The sequence below is a fragment of the Tursiops truncatus genome, chromosome 1, assembly GCF_011762595.2.
Source record: "Tursiops truncatus isolate mTurTru1 chromosome 1, mTurTru1.mat.Y, whole genome shotgun sequence".
Taxonomy (NCBI): domain Eukaryota; kingdom Metazoa; phylum Chordata; class Mammalia; order Artiodactyla; family Delphinidae; genus Tursiops; species Tursiops truncatus.
In genome coordinates this window covers 68,578,491-68,606,033 of record NC_047034.1, presented here as the reverse complement: position 1 = coordinate 68,606,033, position 27,543 = coordinate 68,578,491, and the positions used below count along the sequence as shown (strand labels likewise).

At 53.9% G+C, this 27,543-nt stretch overlaps 1 protein-coding gene and 1 long non-coding RNA gene across 4 annotated transcripts in view; one reads left to right on the top strand and one right to left on the bottom strand.

Moving 5' to 3' along the window:
- The first annotated feature begins 989 nt into the window (after nt 1-989).
- Nucleotides 990-27,260, top strand: ATP1A2 (ATPase Na+/K+ transporting subunit alpha 2). 3 transcript variants are annotated; one of them, XM_073805581.1, is made up of 23 exons: nt 990-1,129; nt 6,370-6,474; nt 6,664-6,723; nt 8,201-8,404; nt 8,898-9,011; nt 9,264-9,398; nt 10,087-10,204; nt 11,922-12,190; nt 13,091-13,289; nt 13,425-13,534; nt 13,676-13,810; nt 14,538-14,727; nt 14,843-15,018; nt 18,696-18,832; nt 19,287-19,437; nt 19,526-19,682; nt 19,931-20,085; nt 20,682-20,805; nt 21,016-21,161; nt 21,360-21,490; nt 24,058-24,159; nt 24,257-24,348; nt 25,298-27,260. In XM_073805581.1, exons 1-23 carry the CDS (start codon nt 1,118-1,120, stop codon nt 25,324-25,326), a joined length of 3,051 nt encoding a protein of 1,016 aa, XP_073661682.1. In that variant the 5' UTR covers nt 990-1,117; the 3' UTR covers nt 25,327-27,260. The 3 variants fall into 3 exon arrangements, 2 of the variants coding, with proteins under 2 accessions (XP_073661682.1, XP_073661679.1); XM_073805578.1 differs by having other exon boundaries at nt 19,526-19,694; XR_012332177.1 differs by lacking the exon at nt 25,298-27,260 and having other exon boundaries at nt 19,526-19,694; nt 21,360-21,550; nt 24,257-24,294.
- The window catches only part of LOC141278836 (uncharacterized), a 62,359-nt gene continuing 55,843 nt past the window's right edge, over nt 21,028-27,543 (bottom strand). The window contains exons 5-7 of the long non-coding RNA XR_012332227.1: nt 23,574-23,676; nt 22,210-22,427; nt 21,028-21,145 (exon numbers count right to left, since the gene is read on the bottom strand). This is a non-coding gene — a long non-coding RNA (uncharacterized lncRNA). The remainder of the gene's footprint in view (nt 21,146-22,209; nt 22,428-23,573; nt 23,677-27,543) is intronic.

The following is a 27,543-nucleotide window of genomic DNA, read 5'->3' as shown; positions in this document are numbered from 1 at the left end:
CTGTGCTTCCCTGAAGAGCGGCCCCTTGTCTCCTACCCTCCATCCTGCCGGCTGCAGACTTGCCTTCCCTTCCCCACCAGAAGAAGGAAGCTTGTAGCCCTCCTTTCTAGTTCACAGGTCTGGTACTTGGTATTGATCTCCATGTATCTCTTAGAAGCTCTGAATTTGCCTCTTTTTGGGCTTCTCCCCACGCACCCACAAACCCCAGGCATAATTTCAGCCTAGAGCTCCTCAACTAAGGGAGTGGCGTGTCCTGCCTGTAAGAAAGGTGAACGAAACCCAGAGATATTATCTGGGAAGCCTGCTGGGCTGTCTCCTCTGTGCCCAGCCTGTCCCTCCGCCAGCCACCTCCCAGGCCCCAGGAGTCTTGATTCTCAAACTTTGGAAAGGCTACATCTGGAGGGCTTGGGAGACCCTCTCCCCTCCATCTCCAAGCAGACTACATGCTGCTTCTTGAGCTGCCTTTGACTCTCACCGGGGCCCCCTTCATACACAAGGGCTGGCCTGGGTTCCAACACTACCTTTTCCTGGCTTCAGTGTCCCCACCACCTCTACAGTTGGAAGGAACAGTCTCTGCTTCTTTCTCTGGGAGATTGGATGTAGACTCAGGAGACCCAGATTCTGACTCTGTTTTATCAGGTCAAATAGTTCAATCTCCCTGAGCCTCAGTTTCCCCATCAGGAAAACAAGAAGAAGGGTCAGATCTCATGGCATCTGGCCTCTGGGCTGCTGAGGGGACTGCTCCCCCTCGGCCTGTCCCTAAGGGGCATGTTCCCAGCCCGGCACAGCCTCTCCCTGCTCTCAGCAGTGGTGGCCCCAGGCCAGGGCTTGGAGGGTGAGGGGAGCCCAGGGGGGGCACTCAGCAGGGACAAACGGACCTTCCACAGGCCTGTTGCTTAAGGGGCGGGAGGGGAGGAGTCCTCAGAGATCCTGTTTCAACAAACGTTTCTTTCCCGAGAAGGGGAAGGGGGGGGAGGGGGAGAGGGACCTATTTAAAGCTACCCTGGTGCTCACTGTCTGTCTGCTGGGGTCTCTGGCCACCCCAGGCTGGTGGTGTGAGCTTGGGATCCTCCCGGTGACCTCCCCCATCTAGATCCCTCAGCCACTCTGCCCCAAGATGGGCCGTGGGGTGAGTATCCCCAAAGAACAGGGGCCTCTCTGGGGGGAGCAGTAGGGCGCTCTGGACGGTGAGGGAGGCTGGAGGGAAAGGATGAGGTGGAGATGGGATACGGAGGGAGGAGCAGTGGACTGGTTTGAACTTGGAACTGAGAGTGTCCCGGCTACGACTGTGTGCACAGCCCCACGGCACAGACCCACAGGGCACAGACCCATAGAGCTCAGCCGCCCAAGCGCTGTCCTCTCCACCAGCACCCCCAGCACGAGCCCCGCAGCCCACCACTCGCATCCCCTCCGACCCTCCCTCCTCCACCCCCTCCCTCGCCTCTGTCCCTGCTCCTCCAGCCACATCTCCACCGTTCCTCCTCTCTCACCGCATCTCCCAGCCTCCCAGCTGAAGGGACGTTTGGTACTGTTTGTTAATCCTCCCCACCTTCGCCACCCTCTGAAAGTATCCATTCCTCTGGGAGTCCCAGCCTGAGAGGATGGGGGTCCAATCTGAGGTTGGAGAGAGGGGCAGGGCCCATCCACTGCAGAGTCACCAAGCAGTTCCGGACACCAGCTCCAGGGGCCCTGAGCTCCAGGGACAGCTGGGCAGAGGGTGTGGAGGAAGAGTGATGTGCCCCAGCCCCCCGTCCAGCGCCCCCGGTTGTCCCGGGCAGCATTGTCCTCTGGCTGCAAGCCATGTGCTTTGAGGACTTTCCCAGAGGCTGGTGAGAGCCGCAGGCACCCCCCTCAGTCCACCCCAGCCTGTGGCATTCTGCAGCACTGGGTATGCCAAGGGGAAGATTAACAACTACCAGAGAAGGGGGGTGGGGGACAGGGCCAGGGCTCTGAATGCTTGGAAATGAAATTTCCATATGGAGAAAAGTGACCCAATCCCTTTACATCCTGCGCCCTGGCGGCTTTCCTTTTGTGGAATGCTGGCAGAAGAGAGCAGGGAGGGAAAGGGCCTGGGGAGCAACGGGAGAGTGCTGAGGAAAGAAGGTGCCTGTGGGGAGCTGTAGGGCTCTTTGGGCCTAGGGGGGGTCAGGCAAGGACATGGTATCACACTGAGTTTAGCAGCTGAGAAAACTCGGAGCTTGGACACCAGGGTTCCTGAGCTAGGGTGGGAGCTATAAATAGAACTGGTGTGTGAGTGTGTGTGTGTGTGTGTGTGTGTGAGTGTGTGCGTGTGTGTGTGTGTGAGTGTGTGCGTGTGTGTGAGTGTGTGTGTGAGTGTGTGTGTGTGTGAGTGTGTGTGTGTGTGTGTGTGTGTTTTCATGTGTTCTCCATAGGCTGCAGTTGATACAGACATTCATGGGTGAGCACCTGTGTTTGTGTCTCAGGAGACAAATTTGCAAACGTGCAGACCTTCAAGCATGAGTGAGCATAGATGTCACAGTGTGAGGGCGCGTGAGGTCTGTGAAGAGCTGTGTCTGACGTGTGGGCTTCACAGAGGAAGAGCTCACAACCATGGGAAGATACTGTCTGGGGACCTTCAGCTGCACCTTGACATCTTTTGTTCCCCCAGGGAACGGGAGTCCCCACCTGAGGCGCAGGACCTCGAACCTCTCCCCTCCTTCACTTTAGCACAGGGTGGACCCAGCTCAAGAGGTCCTGCTTGAGAAGTGATTTGACCTTGACTTCTTCAGGGGTCTGTGCTTCTCCCCCAGCATCCCTGAATTCCCTTCCCATCCACTCCCAGTAGCGAGTCAGAGAGCAGGTCTTGTTCTATCCAGACTGAGGCTGGGGAGAGTGGGGGGACTTAAGGGGGGAGCTTGGAGTTCACCCAGCCAGGAGACCCCTGAAGAGGGAAGGCACGCCCCCATCCAAATCCTCCTTTTCCCTGCAGAGCAAGGGCTCACTGTCACCTCACCACCCTGTGACTGTGAAGGGCAGCATGGGAGTTGGGGGAAGGGACAACCCCGGTGGGAGGGAGCCCGGCCTGCTCCAGCTGCCACCGAAGGGCAGCGGTGGGGGGGAAAGTTGGCTGATTTCCAGCTGCCCCGACTCTGTCCCAGCCCTGGGCTTTCTCAGAAAGAACTCTCTGTTCTCCTTCAGCACTCAAGGCCCAGAGAGGGGGACTTGTGGACTTGTGGATGGGGGAGGGAGGAGGGGAGGGGAGTGGTCCTGCTTCCTCTCTTTCTTTCTTGCCTGGGCAGCCCGCTGGCCCCGAATCTCTGCAGGCTCCTGGCTGCAGAGCCTGAGATCCCTGCCAGGACAGGAGGGGGGACGGGGCCGTGTGTCCCCAGCTCTGTGCCTGCCGGCAGGAAAGCAGGATGGGCACTTAGGGAAAGGGGCTGCTGCAGAGAGCTTCTTTGCTTAGCCACCATCTGTACATGCCAGACGTACATATGTGGGCTGGGAAATGTTTTAAACCATGCCTTTGATTCTAATTTTCATGAACTTCATGCCTGTATGTACAGAAATTCTCTGGGCTCTGCTCCTTAGCCCCCAGGCACAGCCCCCTCCTCTGTGAATGCCCAGAGGGTCACATTGAAGCTTATCCACCCCGGTCTCTGGCCTCTTGTCTCTTCGCTGCTTTTCATCCATTTCTCAGTGCTTTCACCAAGGACAGAATCCAAAGCATTAGATTTGTGAATCCAGGACGTTTCAATCCATTCAATTAAATGAGCCCCCCTGAGTCACCTGGGGAAGCGAGAGGTAACACTACTCACAGCCCTTCCCTACTCCTGTTGGGCTGCTTCAGTCTCCCCAGGAAGATCAGTGTTCAGGAAGCCAAAGAGAGCCTTGATCCGTAGATGCTTCACGTGGAAACAAACACAAGATTTACTGATCACCTTTGCTGAGAAGAGCACTTCTGAGCAGCACAGCCTGCAAAGAGCTCATCTCCTTCTAGATCATTAGCGTCTGGGTGACGGCGGTGTCCGCCTCTCTCTGCACCTCCCCCACCCCAGTTCCTGATTTCACTGGCCAGACTTCTGTATCTCCAGGTGCTAGATTCGTGATCTCTTGCGATCAGGGCAGCTGCCACATTCCTTGGATGGCTCCTGTTTGATGGAAAAAAAATGTATCGTCCCCAAGCACAGTGGAGTTTTAGGGCAGTGAAACTACTCCGTACACTATAATAATGGGTATATGTTACTATGCATTCATCCAAATCCACAGAACATGCAACACCAAGAATGAACCCTGATGTAAACTATGGACTTTGAGTGATAACGATGCGTCAACGTAGGTTCAGCCATTGTAACACATGTACCACTCTGGTGCCAGATGTTGGTGGTGGGGAGGCCGTGCAGGGGCGGGTAGAAGGTATATGGGAGCCTGTAATGTTTGCTCACTTTTGCTGTGAACTTAAAACTGCTCTGAAAGAAAAAGTCTGTTTTTAAAAAATGAATTATCCTGCAAAAAAAAAGAAGGAGGGGGGGCAAGCACCTTGACTGTAGATTCCACCCAGGTGTTCCCTCTTTACAGTAAAAAAAAAAAAAGAATTTCATCATAGTATAGAAAAGCTCATTTGTGAAACCCTGGCATGGCCCTTAGGGTCCAGTGGAAGAGTGGAGGCACAGGACAGGAACTGAGCAGTGCCTCTGTGACAAGGACACAACATCCCGAGGGAGGTGGGAGGAGAGGAGCCTGGGGAGGTAGAGGGGGCGAGAAGGCACTTGTCACGCCATCCCAGGCCTCCCCAGCCACTTCCTATCCTATCACCCAAGACCCCTTGGAAGGATAAATTCCCCACCTTCTCCCCCAGAAGACCCCTGTGAGACCCTGGAAGCCTGGTGGCAGCGAGGAGACCACAGGCCAGCAAGAGGAGGGGGAGATGTTGCCTCACGAGGCTCCGGTTAAAATGCTCACCTGACTTCACTAAAGGACCCAGGAATGCCTGGACCTAAGAGTTCCATGCATTTTCAGTTTTAGATTTATCCTCAGAGACAATTTCACTTTTTTTTTTATCATCTTTATTGGAGTATAATTGCTTTACAATGGTGTTAGTTTCTGCTTTATAACAAAGTGAATCAGCTATACATATACATATATCCCCATTACTCCTCCCTCTTGCGTCTCCCTCCCACCCTCCCTATCCCACCCCTCTAGGTGGTCACAGAGCACTGAGCTGATCTCCCTGTGCTATGCAGCTGCTTCCCACTAGCTATCTATTTTACGTTTGCTAGTGTATATATGTCCATGCCACTCTCTTACTTCGTCTCGGCTTACCCTTCCCCCTCCCCGTGTCCTCAAGTCCATTCTCTACGCTCAGAGACAATTTCTTATATTTTTAGACAAACAGGGCCCAGTTCCCTCCTCACCCCATTGTGCTCTGGGGCTTCAAGTCCTGTGAATTGCCTCTTGCCCGGTGGCAATTTTTTTTTTCAGCTCTGAGGTCAACTTTTATTTCTTGGCTGACAGGACTTGCAGACACATGATCTTCCCAGCACCTTTTATCCTGCCCAAGCAGCGGCAGCCTAGTCCCAAAAGTGTCATGGCCAAAGGGGTTGGGGAGTCACTTCACATTCCAGGCTGGAGGCGAGGGGGGCTTGGGGGTACTCCCCCAGAAACCTTTGCCAGCAAGAGGCCATGACTCACCCCAACCCCAAATCCTGCATTCTGGTGGGAGGTGGCGGCAGGATGGAGAGGGTTCCCAGGGCACTCTGCGCGCCCATTTCCTGGACGCACTTGTCCTCCGACTACTGATTTCTCAGCCCGTGAGCCCTGCTCATCCCATTTCCACACTCCACCACCAGACCCTGTGGTTCCCCTCCTCCTCCAGACACTTCCCTGCCCTGACCCCTGACTCCCCCAAGACTCTTAACTGCACCCCCATTCCTGTCTCTACTCCTCTCTGAGTAAAGCAGCCACGGTGTTGGAACAAAGACATCCCTACAGGGTGCTGCTCCCTCCACGAATCCCCAGCCCTGTCCAGTCCCTTCTACAATTCTAAATAGTGTAGGATGGTGGTTTTTAAGGTTTTTGTTTACTTTGCTTTAAGAGCAGGGTTCTTTCAACAAACAAAATCTTAGCATGAGCCTGACTACTCAAAAGCTAAGAGTGGGGTCCTGAGTCCTGAGCCCCTCAGCCTTTCCCGAAGTTCAAATGTAGAGCCCTGGGGCTCTGCTGATCATTTTCAAACTGAGGGCCTGGGGTCCCCGCCAACCTGCAACCCCCTTTCCTCCCCTGGGGTGACCACTGACTTTGAATCCACTGGCCCCCCCACTCCCAATGCCTGAGGTCCCCGGCTATCCAGTGGGAATAGAGGCTCCGGCCTCTGTCCTCCCTGACTCCCTGGGCTCTCCCTTCCTCTTGCAGGCCGGCCGCGAGTACTCACCTGCAGCCACCACTGCGGAAAATGGGGGCGGCAAGAAAAAACAGAAAGAGAAGGAGCTGGATGAGCTGAAGAAGGAGGTGGCCATGGTGAGCCCCCAGCCAGGACATGGAGAAGGGCTCCCACGCTGGGACAGCTGCCCCTCAGGGAAAAGCTCGTGCCCACCCCCCCGCCCCATGCTCCTTGCCTCACTGCTGTGCTCTCAGTGCCCACAGATGCATTCTAGACACACGCAGTCTGCCTCCTTCCCCAAAGCAAACTTGCTTTCCCTTCTCCAGGACGACCACAAGCTGTCCTTGGACGAGCTGGGCCGCAAGTACCAAGTGGATCTGTCCAAGGTCAGTGAAGGGGCTTCTAGGGAGGGCACCAAAGAGGTGAGAGAACCACGCAGCCTCAGGATAGAAGGGGCCTTAAAACTCAAGCCAACCGTCTTTACAGTTAAGGAAACCGAGGCCCAGAGACAAGGGACTAGTTGGTGGCAGGGCCAAAGCTAGAACACAGATCCCCTGCTTCCCGGTCTACAGCTCCTTTCCTGGGTGCCTGGAAGCCAGAACTCCTTAAAACCCAGGCCCTGGAGGGCCTCTGGGCAGGGCTGTATCCCAAGCAGCTTCAGTGACACACCTTCTCTCGTGGAACTGACATACATGCAATAGTGGGGGAACCCATGACTATTAGCAGAGTAATGCGTTGGGCGCTGCTATGCACGTAGCGCTGGGATAGATGCTTTACGTACTTTCCTCTGATCCTTACAACAAGCCAGGTGTGGAGACCTGTTCATTAAAACAAGGAGACTCGGAGAGAGAGTAGCTTCCCACGTTCATATCAATAGTTAGTGGCACAGTCACATTGCCAAGCCCATCATTGTGAAAAGTACAAAAATCGTTCATCAGAAATGTAATGGGTGTATACCTCCTCCTGTAGGCCTTCCTTGACTGCCTTTTTGAAAATTCTACACCCCCTTCCTTTACCTTCCTTTATTTTTTTAAGTAACACTTTTCACTATGTGGCAGTAATGTCTATTTATAGTGTGTTACCTCACGAGATCATAAGCTGTGCAAGGCAGGAACTCGTGGGTCTTGGGTATCTCTGGATCCCCAGCACTGACCACATTGCCTGGCATGTAGTAGGTGCTCAATACACATTTATTAAATAAATGAGGGGACAGATAGAAAGAGAAATGAGAAGTGGCCTCTGCATTCAAGGGGCTCCAAGTCCAGCAGCGGAAAAGAGGGCAAACAGAATTCCAAAGCCATATAGTGAGTACAGCTCTAGAATCATGCCTGGGATACAATGGGACCCAGAGACGGGGCATGTGAGCCAGCCTGGGGCTAGGGCAACAGGGTCAGGCAAAGCTTTCTGGGGAAAGAGATGGATGGTGACCAAAGCTGTGTGACATTCACGATCAGTAATGTAGGACTCTTCTTGAATCCTTGGTGAAGGGGGGGAATCTGAAGGCAGAGAGTTGGGGTGGGGGGTGGAGATCGATTGAGATGTCTTTCCAGGGAGTCTTATCAAGGCTGCCTCCAGAGGAGATTATTGTGGCCCTAACCAAAATATGTCTCAACTCAAGGCTGACCAGAGGTGGGGGGACCACAGCCAAAATCCTACTCAGCCTTCAAGTCCTCCAACACTCATTGCAAATGCCACCTCCTCCGTGTGGCCTCTCCTGATGGTCCCCTACCCCTTCCGACCAGGTGGGATTTTTCTCTCCACCTGGACATTATTCTGCTGCCAGGGAGCTGGTGGGAAGTGATGAGGGGCCTGGCTGGTTCCAGATGCGAGCTCAGCTCCCACATCTCTCCTTGCCTCCCTCAGGGCCTCACCAACCAGCGGGCCCAGGACATTCTGGCTCGGGATGGACCCAATGCCCTCACCCCACCCCCGACCACCCCTGAGTGGGTCAAGTTCTGTCGCCAGCTTTTCGGGGGCTTCTCCATCCTGCTGTGGATTGGGGCCATCCTCTGCTTCCTGGCCTACGGCATCCAGGCTGCCATGGAGGATGAACCGTCCAATGACAATGTGAGCCAGCACGCCTGACCCCTGGACCAGCCCATGATTCTGCCCTGAATCTCCAGTACAGTGGGTGCGGGTCAGGGAGCAAGACCTTCCTGTACAGTCTGACAGCCCCTCTGCTCTTTAGGCTGAAAGGGGGTGAGACTTCTATACGTATCTACAGACACTCCTCCTCCAACACAAACATACACAATCATTCACGATTGAGACAGCCCCCCTCCCTGTTCCTTCACACTTGAGTGGGCTTGTCTCCATCCCTGGGTCTTCACCCCCTAGAGAGGTCCTAGTCCTGGGAACTCCCTATGATTTTCCCCACCCCCTCCAGTCTTAGGAGGCTGGGGTTAGAAGGTTGAAGGAGAGGTTGGAGAGAAGGACTTTCTTCCACTGTTCTCACTCCCAGATTCAGACAAAGGGGGGCACTGAATGCTCATCCTGAGTGGCAGCTGCCCCTCTCGGGTTGGGAAAAGGGCAGGTCCCTCAAAACCTTTCTCCTTACCAGCTGTATCTGGGCGTGGTGCTGGCAGCTGTGGTCATCGTCACTGGCTGCTTCTCCTACTACCAGGAGGCCAAGAGCTCCAAGATCATGGATTCCTTCAAGAACATGGTGCCTCAGGTAGATGGCGGAGCTGGGCTCCAGGCTGGGGCATAAGGTTTCTGGAAGACTCATCTCTTCAACTCCTTGGGCTCTGAGATGGAGGCTTGGGCAAAAAAGACCCCCCAGCTCTTCACTCCAGGACCTATTTTGTTGCTAAGGGTGCAAGGTCTGTCCTCCTTGGTGGGGTTGGTGGTGAGGTGGGACACCAGCAAAAGAGGAAGGTAGGGGTACAGATGAGCATCTCCTGAGATCCCCGGGGCCTCCCCACAGCAAGCCCTCGTGGTACGGGAAGGAGAGAAGATGCAGATCAATGCGGAGGAGGTGGTGGTGGGAGACCTGGTGGAGGTGAAGGGTGGAGACCGAGTGCCTGCCGACCTCCGGATCATCTCTTCTCATGGCTGTAAGGTGAGGGGGCCAGGCCAGAGCCACCGGCTGAGTCCACAAAGCAAGCTGGGTAAAGCTGAGAGGGGCCCGTTTGAAGTTTGGGAGGCCCAGGTCCAGATGTCAACACCTGCCCCACACTGCCCGGCCACACCTTGCTTCACATATGACACGTGTGCATCCTTGTATCTGTGTCGTGAATGCTCTGCACCCCGGTGTTTCTTTGATATCCACTTTATAGCGATCATGTATTGAGTATTATTATGTGTCCCATGCTTTATATGCATTCATATAGGCTACCTAACTGAACTCTGCAAGAACGGTATAATCGTGCCGGGTGGTTGCACGTGGCCACATAAGTCATGCCACGCACAACCCTAGACGGTGCCATCTTCATTGGCGACGGTGTGAATAGCACCCCCTGTAGTTGTGCAATGCAGAGATTCTACTTCCATTCTCCATTTCATAGATGAGTAAAGGGAGGCAATGTTGGTTCAATAACTTGCCCAAGGTCACGGAAGAAGTCAGTGAGAGCCCAGATTCCGAACCAGAGCAGGGACAATAGCTGAGTAATGCTATAAATATGTGATGAGGGCGAGTGTAATTCTGTCTTGGGTGTCACGGAGACTGAGTGTGGCCGGAGTCAGGACACAGCTGTGCGTGCCTGAAGGCGTCTGCCCATCTGATGACTCCACACTGCCTTCCTCCTCAGGTGGATAACTCATCCCTAACAGGCGAGTCGGAGCCCCAGACCCGCTCCCCCGAGTTCACCCACGAGAACCCCCTGGAGACCCGCAATATCTGTTTCTTCTCTACCAACTGCGTGGAAGGTGAGAGGCTAGCCTGGTGGGGAACCCCGGGTCCCAGCATCGGCTGAGGGAGGAGACTGCATCCTGAGCCTCCAGGCAGGACTGGGGGCTATGGCTGTACTTACTTGTCAAAAGCCCGGCTATGGAGGAGGGAATTGAAGGGGCAGAGAGCCCTGAGTATTACAGAAGTAGCCCCCTCCAGAGAGCAGGGAATTGGCTGGGGCGGCATGACTCCAGGGAAAAGTCACCTCCCCACAGAAAGATCTCTGTTCTGTCCACCCCAGGACGGCGCAGATTCCCAAGCCTTCAGATATGGGCCAAGACCCGTACACACATACACATATGCACACACGCTCATGCACACACACACGCACACGCCCCAAACCATCCTTGATTCCTAGAAGTCTCTGGTTTGACTGATGGCTTCCATCTCTCCTGCTTCTGGGACTAGTTGCTTCATTCTCTGACCCTTGCTTTGACCAGGGCCCGGGCTGGGGAAGGGACAGGAAAGCTTTCAGTCCAGGTGAACATTCAGGCCTTCCTTCAGGCTGCATCCTGGCCTGCGCTTCACCAAAAGAAACTGTTGGTCATGCACAGGCTGCCCGGTGTGCCCCACCACTGCTCTGGGTTCTAGAGATGACCAAAGGCCAGGAGGAGCTCCCAGAGCTGCCGCCACTGAGTGGCCAGAGTCCAAGCACCACCGAAAGCCCTGCCCTCTTTGGTTGTGCCAGTGAGCAGAGTCGGGCTGACTCGGAGAGGGAGGCCGGGGCCAGAGCTGGTGGGAGGAAGAACCTGACTAGACCATGGGCCTCAGAAAATGGGTCAGAGGAGGCCTTGCACCCCGCTCCTCACACATACCTTTCCTTTCCCGTTTCTCATTTCTCTTCAGTGTGTATTGTTTCTCTGGGCTTTCCCCCTCCTTCAGCAAGTTAGGATCATAGTGAAAATCACCACACATTGTTTCCTAAATTCTTACTGTGCTGAGATTCTGAAATTTGCTCTACATTTCCCACAATTGATAAAAATGCCTAGTAAAACATGTCCATGGCTTACTCTGAACTGGCTTGGAAGAGAGGAGAGGAAATGAAGGGAACTAACATTTGTTGAGTGCCTACTGTGTGCCAGGCCCTGCTCTAGGTGTATGACCACACTGTCTCATTTCATTATTAAAACAATCCCTAGGTAGGAATTCAAAGATGGATGCAAACCCAGGCCTGGCTGGCTCCGATGCACGCTCTTTCCACTCCAGCACACTTCCTCCCCTGAAGACCCCTGGAATGTCTACACAAGGGCTAGAGGTTGCCTAGCTTCTTCTGTAGAGATTCGTGCCTAGTGTTGAGAAAGAAAAACTTAAGACTACAGGGAAAATCCATAAGTGCTTTACTTTGTGTTTGTAATATATTTTTGGACGATAACAAGTATGAGGTTGATTTTACTGAAATACCACAGGCAATGCTTTTATTTCATTTACTGAATCTCCTCAGTTTGAACCTTGAGTTTATTTGCAAGGTTTCTCCCCAGGCCCAGGTATAAGAGAAGATAATTGGCTGTTGTATGGAGTCTGGGATTGGCCATCTATGCTGGGAGAGGAAGCCAAGGGAGGTACAATCTAATGACAGTGACCCACAGTCTTTGGCTTCTCTACTCTGTGATGGTTTTCCTCTCCCAGGAAGTAGGATGAGACTTCAGTTCCTGCGACCCCAAGGCACCCAACCTCGTGTCCCTTCCTGTGTTGTAGGCACTGCCAGGGGCATCGTGATTGCCACAGGTGACCGGACCGTGATGGGCCGCATAGCCACTCTGGCCTCAGGCCTGGAGGTCGGACGGACACCCATAGCCATGGAGATTGAGCATTTCATCCAGCTGATCACGGGGGTGGCTGTGTTCCTGGGGGTATCCTTCTTCGTGCTGTCCCTCATCCTGGGCTACAGCTGGCTGGAGGCAGTCATCTTCCTCATCGGCATCATCGTGGCCAACGTGCCTGAGGGGCTGCTGGCCACTGTCACTGTGAGTGGGTCAGGCCAAGGGGCCTCCAGGGGAGGGCTTTGCTACCCTGCCTCAAAAGCAAGAGGCGCTATGGCTTCTCTGCAGTTCTTTTACTTCCAGCCCCTGAAATCACATATTCGATTCTCCTTTAAGACATGGCTTACAATGTGAGTCTGAAAAAGATCATTTAATACATTGCTCAGAGTTTGAGTCTGAAAGGTTTTAGGTTGGGCTGTGCCTTCACTCTCAGTTTCTCTCCCAGAACTCGTCCTGGTCGCCTTTTCTCACAACCCTTGTACTAGTCATCTCCCCACTGCCCTCTGGAGCTCATCCTGGCTAACCCTCCCATCAAGGCTCTCTCCAAGGTCGCTGTCACCAGTGACTAATTAGCAAATCCAGTGACATTTCCTCAGCTCCCATCTTTAACTCTGCTGCTGAAATGGATACTGCTGTCCACCCTCCTAGCATTCTCTCCTTCGTTGATGACTGTGACTCATCACTACCCTGGTTCTCCTCTCCCCAGTCCCCTGCACTGTCTCCTCTTCCCCACCTCCACCGATCCTCAGTCCTCAGTGCTCTTCTTTCCTCCTGATGCCCCTGAGTAAGCTCATCTCCTCCCAGTTTCTGGTGCCTGTTTGGTGTTGATGACTCACACATACCTACACCCTGTTCTACTCTGGCCCACTCTGGAGCTCTGGCCAAATATCTTCAACTCCCTACTGGACATTTCACCTAAATATACACTCATGATCTCAGCTCAACGCGTCTAAAATGGAACACATTCATGACTTACACCTAGGTCTCTCTCAGTGTTCGTGGAGTAGGATCAAGGGAGGAGGGACAGAGCCATGGTCTGGGGTAAGGACATGGGTATCTCCAGCTTCAGGCTGAGCCCTTTTTATTGCCCTCTCTCTCCACCAGGTGTGTCTGACCCTGACAGCCAAGCGCATGGCTCGGAAGAACTGCCTGGTGAAGAACCTGGAGGCGGTGGAGACGCTGGGCTCCACCTCCACCATCTGCTCCGACAAGACGGGCACCCTCACCCAGAACCGCATGACTGTTGCCCACATGTGGTTTGACAACCAGATCCATGAGGCTGACACCACAGAAGATCAGTCTGGTGATTGAGTGCTCTACCCAGAGTGGGTGGAGGGGACTGGAGGGTGTTCAGGGCACTGGAGTGGCGGGGCAGGTGGGGTGAGATAAGAGGTCTAAAGGAGAGCCAAGCTCCTGCTTCTCTCTCCTTTCCTCCCAGGGGCCACTTTCGACAAACGATCCCCCACGTGGACCGCCCTGTCCCGGATTGCTGGTCTCTGCAACCGTGCTGTCTTCAAGGCAGGGCAGGAGAACATCTCTGTATCTAAGGTAGGGGGTCGGGGGATCGCCACAGCCCGCCCACTCTGCTGACGCCCAGCTTCCCCTCTTGCACCCTGTGGCTGCCTCGGGGACGTCAGTGCCCTCCCTCCTTGGTCCTCCACTGTGACACTGAATTCTCCTTGTTGGCAGCGGGACACAGCTGGTGATGCCTCAGAGTCAGCTCTGCTCAAGTGCATCGAGCTATCCTGCGGCTCCGTGAGGAAGATGAGGGATAGAAACCCCAAGGTGGCGGAGATCCCTTTCAACTCAACCAATAAGTACCAGGTCTGGTTTGGGTGCCAGGTCAAGGGAAGAGGGAGAGATGGAAGTGAGGGGCACACAGAGTCAAAGGTGAATCAACAGCAGGAAAGAGAGCATCTGAGCACCCTCTCACCCCTGCATCATCCCCCGGGGCAACGTGGGTGACCAGATGTCTGGTTGCAACGACCAACCCCACACCCAGCTCCCAAATCTTCATTCCTTTACTACAACCTGTCACTTTTTCAACTCTTGTTCCCAGGGCTCCACATCCTCTGGCTTCAGTCCCTCAACCCTTCCATCCCATTCAGTTGAACCATACATTGGAAATTTCCTTAGGGTATCCCTCAGCCTGTGGACATCTGTTAAATGCCAAGAATGCAGTCTCAGCTATGTCCTGTAAAGGCCACAGGGGTAAAGGCCCCCTAAGGCCAGTGTGGTGATGGGGCGTGCTGATGACAAAGCCACCTCGCCCCTAACACAATGCCTGTCCTAACTGATTGGAGTAAATATTTGCTGAGTGAATGAATGTCCTATGGGAAGGTGACTCTCAGGTTACAGGGTTAGGACTATGAGGTCCAAACACCCATCCACACACGGAGACTCTCCCTATGTTGACAATGGTTGATGGATCAGGGGGTATTTTATTAAGGGAGTTTTCCTTACCAGCCTCTGCTCTGTCCCAGGCCCTGTGCTGGGCACTGGAGCTTCAAGACAAGTGTGGCCCCTCTGTAACTGCCTTTCCTCTGTCCAGCTGTCCATCCACGAGAGAGAAGACAGCCCCCAGAGCTACGTGCTGGTGATGAAGGGGGCCCCCGAGCGCATCCTGGACCGGTGCTCCTCCATCTTGGTGCAGGGCAAGGAGGTCCCTCTAGACAAGGAGATGCAAGATGCCTTCCAGAATGCCTACCTGGAGCTGGGAGGACTTGGGGAGCGAGTGCTAGGTGAGGGGCCAGAAGCAGGGAGCAGGGCTGAGAAAGGCTTCCCTGGGATGAGGGGCTCTGCGGGCAACCCGGCAGCCACCTTGCTGCTCTCACTCCTCCCTTCTGTCCCCTTCAGGCTTCTGTCAACTGAATCTGCCTTCTGGAAAGTTTCCTCGGGGCTTCAAATTCGACACAGATGAGCTGAACTTTCCCACGGAGAAGCTCTGCTTCGTGGGGCTCATGTCCATGATTGACCCTCCACGGGCTGCCGTGCCGGACGCTGTGGGCAAGTGCCGGAGTGCAGGCATCAAGGTACTAGCCTCACTTCGTCCCTCCTCCCAAACACCAAAATTCCAGGGGCCGCAGAGGCTGGGCCACTGTTGGCCTCCTTCCTGCTGACTGAGAGGAGAAGCCGTCCATCTGCAAGGAAAGGTCGGTCCCTGCTTTGGAGCTCTCACCCTTGTCCCTTTTGCTCAAAGTGACCAGTCTCCCACACCCAATCCTCTCTCTCTGGGGCACGGCTCCTTCCATTCTGGTTTCAAGCCTATCAATCACCTTTATCTTGGAGATCTGGTTGTCTTCCCCTTCCCAGCTAGCGCCCACTCTCTCTAGCCGTTTAGGATGAGATTAGTAGGCTCTCGCCTGCGGCCACTCACCTCCACCCCATAACCCCGTAGACTAGCTCCAGTCCTCATTCCACCAAGCATACCTCTCCCACGTTCTCTTCTCCAACTGCAATTGCTTCTCAATGACCACTCCCTTCTCTGTACGACATTTGTGCTTCCTTCAACAAATATTTATTGTTTACTGAGCACCGTTCAAGGTGCTGGAGTCCAACGAACAAACAAAAATCCCTTCCATCTTGGTTACTTTCCTGTCTCCAAGATACAGCCCTTTACCACTCTTAACCTGTCCAGTTACCAATTCTGATGCCGTCGCTTGTTCCTCCTTTTGCAACTTCTCACCTTCCAAATCAGTTCACCTCAACCTGTCTACTGAGGGCCAGGGACTGCACCAGGCACTGGGGATACAAAAGACAAATAAGATACAGTGCCTGGCCTCCGGAGCTCATGATCCCTCAGGGGAAACAAACGTCTTTAAGTTAATCACAGAACAATTTTAACAGATAGGGTCTTCGAGCACCCGCTAAGGGCCAGATATTCTAATAATAAAAAGAGCCCATTGTTTTGTGAGGCTTTATACACATCAGGCACTATTCTAAGCACCAAACCTGTATGATCTCATTTGATTTTCACAACGACCCTGCAAGTAGGCACTAGTATTTTCCCTTAGTTACAGAGACAAAAACTGAGACGCAAAGTGACATGCCCAAGGCCACAGAGCTAGTAGGAGGTAGAGCCAGGATTTGAACTGAGGTATCTGCTTTTTTTTTTTTTTTTTTTTTTTTTGCGGTACGCGGGCCTCTCACTGCCGTGGCCTCTCCCGTTGCGGAGCGCAGGCTCCGGACGCGCAGGCTCAGCGGCCATGGCTCACGGGCCCAGCCGCTCCGCGGCATGTGGGATCTTCCCGGACCGGGGCACGACCCCGCGTCCCCTGCATCGGGGGACGAACTCCCAACCACTGCGCCACCAGGGAAGCTCTCCGCTATTTTTTAACCATCACACTAGAGGGCTTATATGTATATATGCACATATATGTGATTTCTGAACCCTGCAACCACTCTGTCTCTAAGGTAGGCATCATGATCCCCATTTAAAAATAAAACAAGCTGAGACTCAGAGTGGGTAAGTAGCTTTCCCAAAATAAAACTGCTGGTAAGAGGGAGACTGGCTATAGGAAGCTTGGCCAGCTCATCCGGAAAGCCCGTGCTCCCCTTCTCGCCAGGCAGCCTGTTACCATGATCAGAACAGTCACCGAGGCCTGGGGAAAGCATGTCCAGGGAACTCAGAGCAGCAGGGAGCTGTTAAGTCCACCTCGGAGAACTGGACAATGTTTTACAAAGGGCATGATATTTGATCTGGGCCCCGAAGGGTGAAGAGCATTTTGTAAGGCGGGGAGGGAGCGGAAGGCGTGTCAAGAGCAGGGAACAGTGTGTACCCAGCGGTGGCTGGACTGCACGGGGCATGTGCGCGTGGCAGTGGGAGGTGGCCGAGGAGCACCGGAGATGGAGACTGCAATCAGGGCCAGGGCCAGTTGGAAGGATTTTGCTTAAATGCCAGACTTGGGCTTTATCCTGAGAGCCGCAGGTGTCACAGGGCAGAGCTAGCCCTTAGGAGGCTCCCTGGATGGAGGAGGGGCTGGATTTGGAGAAGAACTGGGGTTGGGGAGACAGCATAAGGGGCTACTGCAATACCAAGATGATGACCCAAATGAGGGAAGTGACAAAAGGAGTGGAGTAGTTACTTTTGAGAGCTGTTTTGAGAACTTGGTGACCAAACTCAAATGGGGAGGTGAGAAGACCCAGGAGATAAAGGGACTGAATGAAGCGAATGGATGGTATCTCAGGTGGGGAGCAGAGGAGAAGGCTCCGTGGGGGTGGGGAGTGGAGATAAGGAGTTCCCTTCACCCTGAGATCGGAAGGTCTGTAAGATGCTCAGGGGGAGATGTTTCAGGGAAAGCAGGAATATGGCTGAGAGCTCAAGAAAGCGGGCCAGGACAGGAGAGTTCAGTCTCGTTCCCATGTGAGTACAGATTAAAGACACGCTGGTATGCTTGATTCTGCTGCTGAGGACAAGAGCAGGAGTGAAGAGAGGGGAGGGGAAGGAAACCCCGGGCCACACCAACAGGAAGGGCAAGTGGAGGAGGAACCAGCGATGAGGGGGAAGGTGGTGACAGGTAACCCTCAGTGAGTGTCCACCTAAGACCACTATCTCCTCAAGACGACCCTGAAGGAAAGACTCATCATCTCCGTTCTGCTGAGATTTACTGAAGGCACTTGGGGAAGGTCAGTGTTTCACCTTAGGTCTCCTAGGCGACACCAAAGCTGCTTCCTCACTCAGGTGGGAAAGACCACCTGAAGAGGGATGGAGGGCAGCTGGGAATGAAGGAGTCCATGGGGGCCAAGGGAGGACAGGGCTTCAAGGAGGGGGGGGTAGACAGTGCCAAACCCCTCAGAGGGTTGAGTAGGGTGAGGACTGCAAAGATGCTTTTGTCTTTCAGCTGGGAGACCCATGTGGCTTTTGGGGGTGGAAGAGAAGGCAGCGGGGCATGAAGAGGCTTCCTTCTCAGTATGTGTGGGATTTGCCCCACAAACCCCCACATGCAAATGGTCTCCTAAGCCAGCTCTGACCTCCTGATGCTTGCAACATCCTCTTTACCAGCCTCTCAGATGCTAACCACCTTCCCCATCCAGCTCCATCCATTCTGCAACAGCAGCAATGAATATCACGGTTCAGTCAGGAATCACCTTCTTCCCACACTGTGAAGGGATGCCAGAGGCAGAGGACAGGTGGTGGAAGGCAGCAGGGAGGGATGGGAGGGAATGTCTCCCTCCCGTCCCCGCCCTGTCTGATTAGGATGTCGGCAGACATCACACTGGGCACTAGGAAAACCATGTCCGTTCTGGTTCCCTGGGACCCGGAGCAAATCATGGGTCCCTTGCTAAGCCTTTGTTTCCTCATTGGTAAAATGAAGGAGATGTTAGGGGTCCTTCCAGCTGTGACAACCTCATACCCCATGAAATTCAAACTCCTAAACAATCCTGAGGCTGCTCTTCCAAGGGACCCTCATTAACTTGTTACTCTATCAGAGAGACTTTCCTCCAGTTAGGCAAACTACCTCTGATCTCCTGAACACAGCTTGTTGTTGTCTCTTCCCCTCACCCACTCTCTCTCTCTCTCTCTCTCTCTCTCTCTCACACACACACACACACACACACACACACACACACACAGAGTTCCATTATTTTGGCTGGGATCTTCCAGTCCCACCATCTAGTGGTCTAGCTCTTCTGACTTTGGGAAAGGAATAAAAAGAGAAAAAAAAACCCTTCATGCTGCTTTCCTTTTCTCTTTTCTCCTTGCTGCCAGGTGATCATGGTGACCGGGGACCACCCTATCACAGCCAAGGCCATTGCCAAAGGTGTGGGTATCATATCAGAGGGCAACGAGACGGTGGAGGACATTGCAGCCCGGCTCAACATTCCCGTCAGCCAAGTCAACCCCAGGTGAGGCTCCGTAGGACCCCTCCCCCATCAACTCAGCCTCTCCCACTGGACACTTGAGCGGCCCCTGAGGGTATCTGGTCCTAACTGCCGTTCCCTGGTCCCGAGCCTGTGGCCAGACTGTGCCACTGATCAGTTGTGTAACCTCGGACCTGTCACTTTACCTTCCCGAGCCTCCATTCTCTCAACTTCAAAATTAGGGCAGTATACACGCTGCTGGTTTCTATAGAGCGAGATACGTAGAAAGGAAGTAGCGCCCGGCCCAGCACCCTGTACTGACGACTGGGAGGCTGCCGCGGGGTGAGGACTGAGCACCACCCCCTCAAAGAGAGAAATGGGAAAGACAGGTCACTGAGTGTCAGGGAGAGGAAGAATGAAGCTGCTGGGGAAGACCCGGCAGTGGTGAGGAGGGGTGGTGGGGTACCAGGGAATCAACCAGCTCTGCCTCTGGCTCCAGAGAGGCCAAGGCGTGTGTGGTGCACGGCTCTGACCTGAAGGACATGACGTCAGAGCAGCTGGACGAGATCCTCAAGAACCACACGGAGATTGTCTTTGCCCGGACGTCTCCTCAGCAGAAGCTCATCATCGTGGAGGGCTGTCAGAGGCAGGTGCGCAAGGGGGTAAGGGTCAAGGTCGGGGCCAGGGCCAGGCACATGCAGGGGCTGCACCCCCAGCCTGGCTGTACCTTCTCCCCAGGGAGCCATTGTGGCGGTGACAGGGGACGGGGTGAACGACTCTCCCGCGCTGAAGAAGGCGGACATCGGCATCGCCATGGGCATCGCTGGCTCTGACGTGTCTAAGCAGGCAGCCGACATGATCCTGCTGGACGACAACTTTGCCTCCATCGTCACGGGTGTGGAGGAGGGTGAGGGGCTCCACGGGCTGGGACGCCATCCAGGATGTCTGAGCCGGCACATCTGCTTCCCTGCTTTTACCCCAATTACAGACTCAACTCAGGATCTCAGGCATCCAACCGCCTGCTTTAGCTTCCCTCTAACACAAAATCTCCCTTTGTTGGGTAGACGAGCGGCCCATGCTTCAGGGGCTAGGGGTGGGGAGGGTCCCTCTGATCTCCCTGATGCCCTCAGAACCTCCCCACAGGCCGCCTGATCTTTGACAACCTGAAGAAATCCATCGCCTACACCCTGACCAGCAACATCCCAGAGATCACCCCCTTCCTGCTGTTCATCATCGCCAACATCCCCCTGCCTCTGGGCACTGTGACCATCCTCTGCATTGACTTGGGCACTGACATGGTGAGGCCATGGGTTGGAGGAGGGGACAGGCAAGGCCGTCGTGGGGGTGCAGTGGGTAGGGGTGGGCCACAGATGGAAGGAAAGGTGCATCAGGGACAGCTGAGCAGGCTGTGAGGGTTGCAGAGAAGATGAGCACAAAGCCTGGAAGATGATAGAGTCTTGGGTCTCTTTTTTTTTTGGCTGCGTTGGGTCTTCGTTGCTGCGCACGGGCTTTCTCTAGTTGCGGCGAGCGGGGGCTACTCTTCATTGCGGTGCACGGGCTTCTCATTGCAGTGGCTTCTCTTGTTGCAGAGCACAGGCTCTAGGCGCACGGGCTTCAGTAGTTGTGGCTTGTGGGTTCCAGAGCGCAGGCTCAGTAATTGTGGCGCACGGGCTTAGTTGCTCCACAGCATGTGGGATCTTCCCGGACCAAGGATCGAATCGGCGTCCCCTGCATTGGCAGGTGGATTCTTAACCACTGCGCCACCAGGGAAGTCCAGGGTCTTGGGTCTTTATAAGTGTTTGAATTGTGTTAAAGATTCTTCACTCTTGATCATCCTCTGCTCCCACCCTCTCCCTTCAAATGTCGTCCTCTCCCCAACTGCCCCCTTGCACAGGTCCCTGCCATCTCCTTGGCCTACGAGGCAGCTGAGAGTGACATCATGAAGCGGCAGCCGAGAAACCCGCAGACAGACAAGCTGGTGAACGAGAGGCTGATCAGCATGGCCTATGGACAGATCGGTGCGGCCGGGCCTGGGGCTCAGGAGGGAACCCCAAGAAGATGCTTTTCCCAGCCTTTGGAGGGATGATCCCCCTGCAAAATTCCAGGACAGGGGCCAACTCCCCGAGGGTCAGGGATGTCCGTCATTCTCTGGCCCGTAGGGGCTGGTCCCATCCTGTTACCTTCTATGACCCAGGCCCTGCCCTTTTTCCTTTGCCCACTACCCACAGGGATGATCCAGGCGCTGGGTGGCTTCTTCACCTACTTCGTGATCCTGGCAGAGAATGGTTTCCTGCCTTCACGGCTGCTGGGAATCCGCCTCGACTGGGACGACCGGTCCATGAACGACCTGGAGGACAGCTACGGACAGGAGTGGGTAAGTGGGGCTGTGTAAGTGCAGATGCACACATATGAGAGCTGAACGTCTGGCAGGAGTGGTCAGTCGTGGCCAATGGGATTGGGGGCTAAGGGTGGAGTAGGTGCCCAGGGTTTAACATCTGCCCTGGACCACGCTGCACCCTGTTCCTACCCTTTCCCCTCACACCCTCACCTCTCTCTGCCCGCCCTCCCCCAGACCTATGAGCAACGGAAGGTGGTGGAGTTCACGTGCCACACGGCCTTCTTTGCCAGCATCGTGGTCGTGCAGTGGGCTGACCTCATCATCTGCAAGACCCGCCGCAACTCGGTCTTCCAGCAGGGCATGAAGTGAGCCCCGCCCACCGGCCCCAACACTCCCCCGAACTCGGTCTTCCAGCAGGGCATGAAGTGAGCGCCGCCCACCGGCCCCGCCCACCAGGCAGAGCGCATTCAGGGCACGCTCACCCACCCCCATCGGCTGGGGCCTCTGACTGTGGTTGCCCGGCTGTAAATCCGTAGCCTTTTTGGAAACAGATGAGCGAAGAGGAAGGAGGGTTATGACTCTTTCTGATGAGTTTTAATTTGCTCCCCAGATCTCCTTCATTATGGTCTCCTTCCATCATCTTTCCTTTTCATCTTTTCCCCTTACCTCTCCCCTCCCTCCCTTCTTCCTTCCTCCCTTCCTTCCTCTATCTTATACTCTATACTCACCCCCGCCCCTTGGCCCAGCCCTAAATACAGGGTCCCCTGTGCTCCCCTCCACTCGGCAGGTAGCTCTAGTTCACAGCACTTGCCTTGCGGTGGTGATGTTGTCCTTGTGGGAGCTGTGAGCTGCTCAGGGTCAAGTTCTTATAGTGTGAGTTACACTTGCCAGTCACTGTGCTAAGTGATTCACAGACATCGTCCAACCTCACAGTAGCTCTGTGAGGGAGGTATTATTTTCATTCTCTGGATAAGAGACCCCCGCAAAAAGTTAAATGGTGTGCCTGGGGTCACCCAGCTGGAAATAGCTCAGCCAGCGCTCTTTCTGAAGCCCAAGCTCGTGACTACTACCCTGGGTGGCTCACCTGTCACAGAGCCTGGCACCTGGGGGGTACCAGTGATTCCTCTGCAGCTCAGCCTGGATGGTGGTCGGTGCCGAAGGTATCACTCCCATTATCTTTCTTTTCTTCTACTGCAAACAATGGGCACAAGTCCCCACGTGAGTTTTGTCACAATTTCTTAGTTTGAGAAAAAAATATATATATATACCAAAACTCCAGTGAAGTTAATAGCGTTTGAGATCCTAGGGAGAGGAAAGGGAAAATCTGTTAGATGAAGGAAGGAGATTCCACTGAGCTAAAAACACTAACGGGGACAAGGCAGTGAGCAGAGAACAAGGAGCAGAGGGTCCAAGACACTGGGTGACCGACTGTGCAGGGCATGGGTGAGAGAGCAAGCAGGGGACATGACCAGACCGGCTAAATCCTGCCCATCTGAGAGGCAAGTGGAAAAGAAACTAAACAAAATTCAGACTGGGACGGGGAAGGAGTACTAATACCAACAAGTAACCTGGCCCGAGGCAGCCTTAGCAACTTATGCCCCACCCTGGGCTGTCCGGACCCTCAGGGGTCCTCAGAGATGCTCTATGCATTATTCAAACAGCTTTATGGAAATTAAGCACTTCCTCTAAGAAGAGTCCCAAGCTTACCAAAGTGTCATTGTCAGGCAGAAGCCTAAGTATGAACTATAGCGATCACATGCTAATGCGCAATTCTCTTTGGAAGCCGTGTGTATTGCTAATTAATTTTCTAATTGGGAAAATATATTCATTACTTTTTTTGGGGCCTCGCTGTGGAGCATGCGGGATCTTAGTTCCCCAACCAGGGATCCAACCCGTGCCCCCCGCGGTGGAAGCGCAGGGCCCCAACCACTGGACTGCCAGGGAATTCCCTATATCCATTACTTATGAACACATGCAGCTGGAGAGAAAAAAATCAATTAAAATGCGGCCTTTTTAGAAGAAAAATAAGAGGGATCCTTAATGAGTGAAAAGTTTGGGAACCACTGGCTTAAGCCATGAAGAGGTGCAGTGCGTGAGATTATAAAATACAGCTAAGAACGTTCCACGTTCAAGAGCTCTCCACGCATTACCTCCCATAATCTTCCCAGCAGTCGTAGGATATAAAGGTACTATCTCCTCCACAGAAGGAGCACGAGACTCAGAGAAGTTAAGCAACATTGCTTACAACCAGAAGCTAGTAAGTGGCCCGGCTGGGACTAGACCCCACCTGTCCGACTCCAGACACTGTCCTCAGAGCCTTATTCTCTCCTACTCTTCAGCTCTGATGTGGTGAATATATATTCAGCACTTTTTATCCAGTGAGCTTTCCCTTTCTGAGTACTTTACAAACATTCCCTTCTTTATTGAATATCTGTGACCAACAACTACCTGGGGCTGTAGGAGACACTGAGAGGGTAGAAGACATCATTGGGTCCTGAAGTGCAGGAACAAGCATCTTGCTGGGGAGACGACACTTTCAAAGGCCACGTGCCTGGAGCAGTAACAAGAACATAAGCCGCGTGAGGGCAGGTTCCCGGGTCTCCAGAAGGAAGCTTGCATTGACCACAGCATCTCCAGCACAGAGCGTATCACCCAACACACAGGAAACATGTATTTGATGAATGAAAGTATGTGTTATAGACAATAATCGGAGGTAAAATCAGTAAGCAGAAAAATTAAAGACAATCTTTCTTTGGTTACATTTAACATGAGAAGAAGCATTTGAAGAAGGCATGGGAAGACGTCATGTATAGCCTTTCCCCAGCGTTTCTTCCCTCCTCTTTCCCTTCCACCACCAGGGGTCACCCTGGATCTCTGCCCCTCCTTGCCCTCCCCTCCAATGCTACCTACCCTCTTTTCATTGCCTTTCCAGGAACAAGATTCTGATTTTTGGGCTCCTGGAGGAGACAGCGCTGGCGGCCTTTCTGTCCTACTGCCCGGGCATGGGTGTGGCCCTGCGCATGTACCCGCTCAAGTGAGTGTCTCTTTAGACGGGCCCCCTGCTAGGATCCAAGTTCTGGTCCCTTTGAAGCAACCTCTGATGCCCTTGACACTCTCCTCTGTTTCCTCAGGGTCACCTGGTGGTTCTGCGCCTTCCCCTACAGTCTCCTCATCTTCATCTACGATGAGGTCCGAAAGCTGATCCTGCGGCGATATCCAGGTGGTAAGCACCTCAGTGCTGCGCCCCAACCCCAGCAAAGTGCAGCTCCCCACTGTGGCTACCCTACCCCTGCAGGGCTCCAAACCCGAACTCCATTCCTACTACGGATCCTCGCCCCTTTTCCTCAGTGCCCTCGGATCCTCGGGTCCGGGGTCCTAGAAGCCCTGACTCTGTGGAAACTCTTCCTCCCAGATTCCCGTCCCACCCAACACACAACTGGTCCCTGAGGCCCTCCGCCTTCCACCTGAAATCACAGAACGTCAGAACTAGAAGGGCCCTCCGAGGTCATCTAGTCCCACCTCCACATCTTACAGACAAAGAGAGGGGCAGAGGTGAATTTATTCGTTCAGGGTCATGAAGCCAGAAGCAGCAGAAGTGGCGCTACAACCCAGCCCTCCTAATTCCCAGGCATCAACCATGTATTTTTTTTTTTTTCCCAACAAGCATTTTCGATCACTTACTGGAGGTTGACAATGGGTGGCCCACAAGCCGAATAGGGTCCGTGGATATTGTTGGGTTTGGCTGCCCTTTCTTGCGCGGGTGTTTTTTGTTTTTTGTTTTTCAATTGGCCTAATATCTAAAACGTAGGGGCTTTCACGTAAAATCCAATTTTCTGGCTTCCCCTGAAAAATCACAGGCGCTGTCGCTCCCAAGGCCCCGTTTCCGGACAGCAACAATGGACGGCTGCCCTTTAGAGACTCACTTGTTACCTGAACAGCCCCTGTTGTCATTTGTATTTTCACCCCCAGCCAAAGCACTCCGGGCCCACCGTCCCCTGTACTAAATGCAAGTCTCTCCTTTCCCCTAGTCCATGGCCTCATGGAGTCCCCTCCCCCACTCCCCTTCCCCAGGCTTCCCTTCTGCCTGGCCTCAACCACCGAGCCCCTAGGGCATTTATCTCTTGTCTCCTCTAAGCTCACCCTGCAATCCCCGTGCCTAATCTCTCTAACAGGCTGGGTGGAGAAGGAGACGTACTACTGAGCCCGTTGGAAAGAAGAGCCAAGCATGGGAAAGACGGGGGGTGGGGGTGGGGCCCTGAAGGTGTCGCAGGGATGGCGTTGGGGAGGGGTGGGAAACAGTGGGGTGGCATTTGGGGAGGAGACTTGGGGCGAGAGAATGAGGCAACTCAGCAGGCCGAGTTGCAGGGAGTGGGTAATTCAGCTTGGGGTGATTGTCCCAGAGGCCTGTCTAGGAGCAATCAGCCCAGACACTACGTGTCAGGGGTCCCTCCCCAGGTCCTGCTCTGCTGCACTCCACTTGCTGTCTATCTCACCTGAGGACCTGAGGGGTACCCCAACCCTCCCCGGTCCCTGTTCCTTCACCCCCACCTCCCACTAGGACACATCAACACCGAAAGGCAAGGGTCTGTCTAGACCAGGAGGGGAACTGTCTCAGATCACCAGTGTCCCTTTATCTCTCCAACCTCACCCCACTCCCCACCTTCACCCCTCATTTGCTTCCTGCCCAACTCTGTCCCCTGCTTCCCCCTCAGACCTGGAAATCACAAATGGTGCCTCCTGGTGAGTGCTAGGGCCTGAGGCCAGAAAGGGAAGCCAGCCGGTTGGAGAAGCTGGCATGTCTCCCAGTCAAAGCCATTTAGGAAGCGCCAGAGGAGAGCTGGGCGGACAGGTGGGAGAGGGGGTTATGGAGGAGCCGGGGGACAGGAAAGGAGAAAGAATGTCAGTTCAGGATGTCTGACATAGACCTCTGGGCTCCAGCTCTGTGACCTGCCCTTCAGAGCAGCGGTCCCCAACCTTTTTGGCACCAGGGGCTGGCTCCGTGGAAGACGATTTTTCCACAAATGGGGAGGGGTGGTGCAGGGGAATGGTTCAGGAGGTAATGCCAGCGATGGGGGGCGATGGGGGGCTGCGGATGAAGCTTTGCTCGCTCACAACCACTCACCTCCTGCTACGTGGCCCAGTTCCTAACAGGCTGCGGACCTGTATCGGTCGGAGGCCCGGGTGTTGGGGACCCCTGCTTTAGAGCACCCCACCAGTAGAACCAATTCCAGTGTCACCAGAGTAGCAGCAGAGGCAGGACCAGGAGGCAATCTGAGGGGCTTCACTGAGATTCCACACCCGTGTCCCCATGGTGTTCCCCACTGACCCTTGGTTTGTGGTCTGTTGGTCCCCGAGACCTAGGTGTCACAGATGCTCCGGTTCTCTCCACCGTGTGTGCTTGGTAACACCTCGCCCTTTAGAATGCTAAGTCCTCGGAAGTTCCATGTGGTGCTGAGAGGGGGAGCTGCCAGCTCATTCCCTGCCCCTCCCTACTTCCCCTTCATGCCCATCTGGATGAACCTGCGTCACTCCCAGGCACTGCCAAGCCAGCCCTGGAAAAGGAGGTCCCTGGCCATAAGCTGGAATTGGGGTTGAGAAGTTTCCAGAAAAGTCCTCTCTTCCAGGGACATGCAGAATCAGCTTAGGTCATGGGTGTGGTTAGGACCTCTGGACAGCAAGAGAGGGCATTAGGAGACCTGCCTTTGACCTTAAACAGCAGGGCTGCTCCTCCCAGACCAACGCCCCTCGCCCTTCACGCTGATGATCATTGTGCCCAATTTCCTCTGAGATGAGGAGTTGGTTTCAGGTTCCTACAGGAAGATGCTTTTCCCTCCCTAACCCCCTCCCCACCTCCACTTTGCTCTGCAGGCAGCTCTGCCCATTCTCTAAGCCTGGCTTAGAGGGCTTAGGGAATGTCCTGTAGAGAGAATCCTAGATGAACCAAGCAAGTGTGAGAGACACCTAAGGAAAATGGAAGACCTAAGGCAGAAAGGAAGGAAGCAAAAGAGACAAACCTCAGGCCCGTAGACAACGTCCCAAGGGCTATTACTTCATTACACTGGAACTTTACTTTATCAGAGGTACCTTGAAATAATGAGTCATTGCCTTGGGCTTGGAAAACTCAATGGGAAACCATATTAATTTGGGCCTGATTAATTTGAGATTTATTGACCATGGACAAAAGTTTATCTTTGCACAATCAATAAAATGGCATTTGCTTAGTAAATTAAGAGCATAGACAATATTGCTAGGGTGGCATATGTAGTCTCCTAAAACAATACTTTTGGGGCACTTTAGGAATATCCATTTAGAAATAGTGAATGCATGGGCCAATTGTCATCAGTTCTTATGTATTTGTTAAGAAACGTTCTACAAGACCTTTACTTGGTGACCTTTTGTAAGACATTAGTTTGAGGCA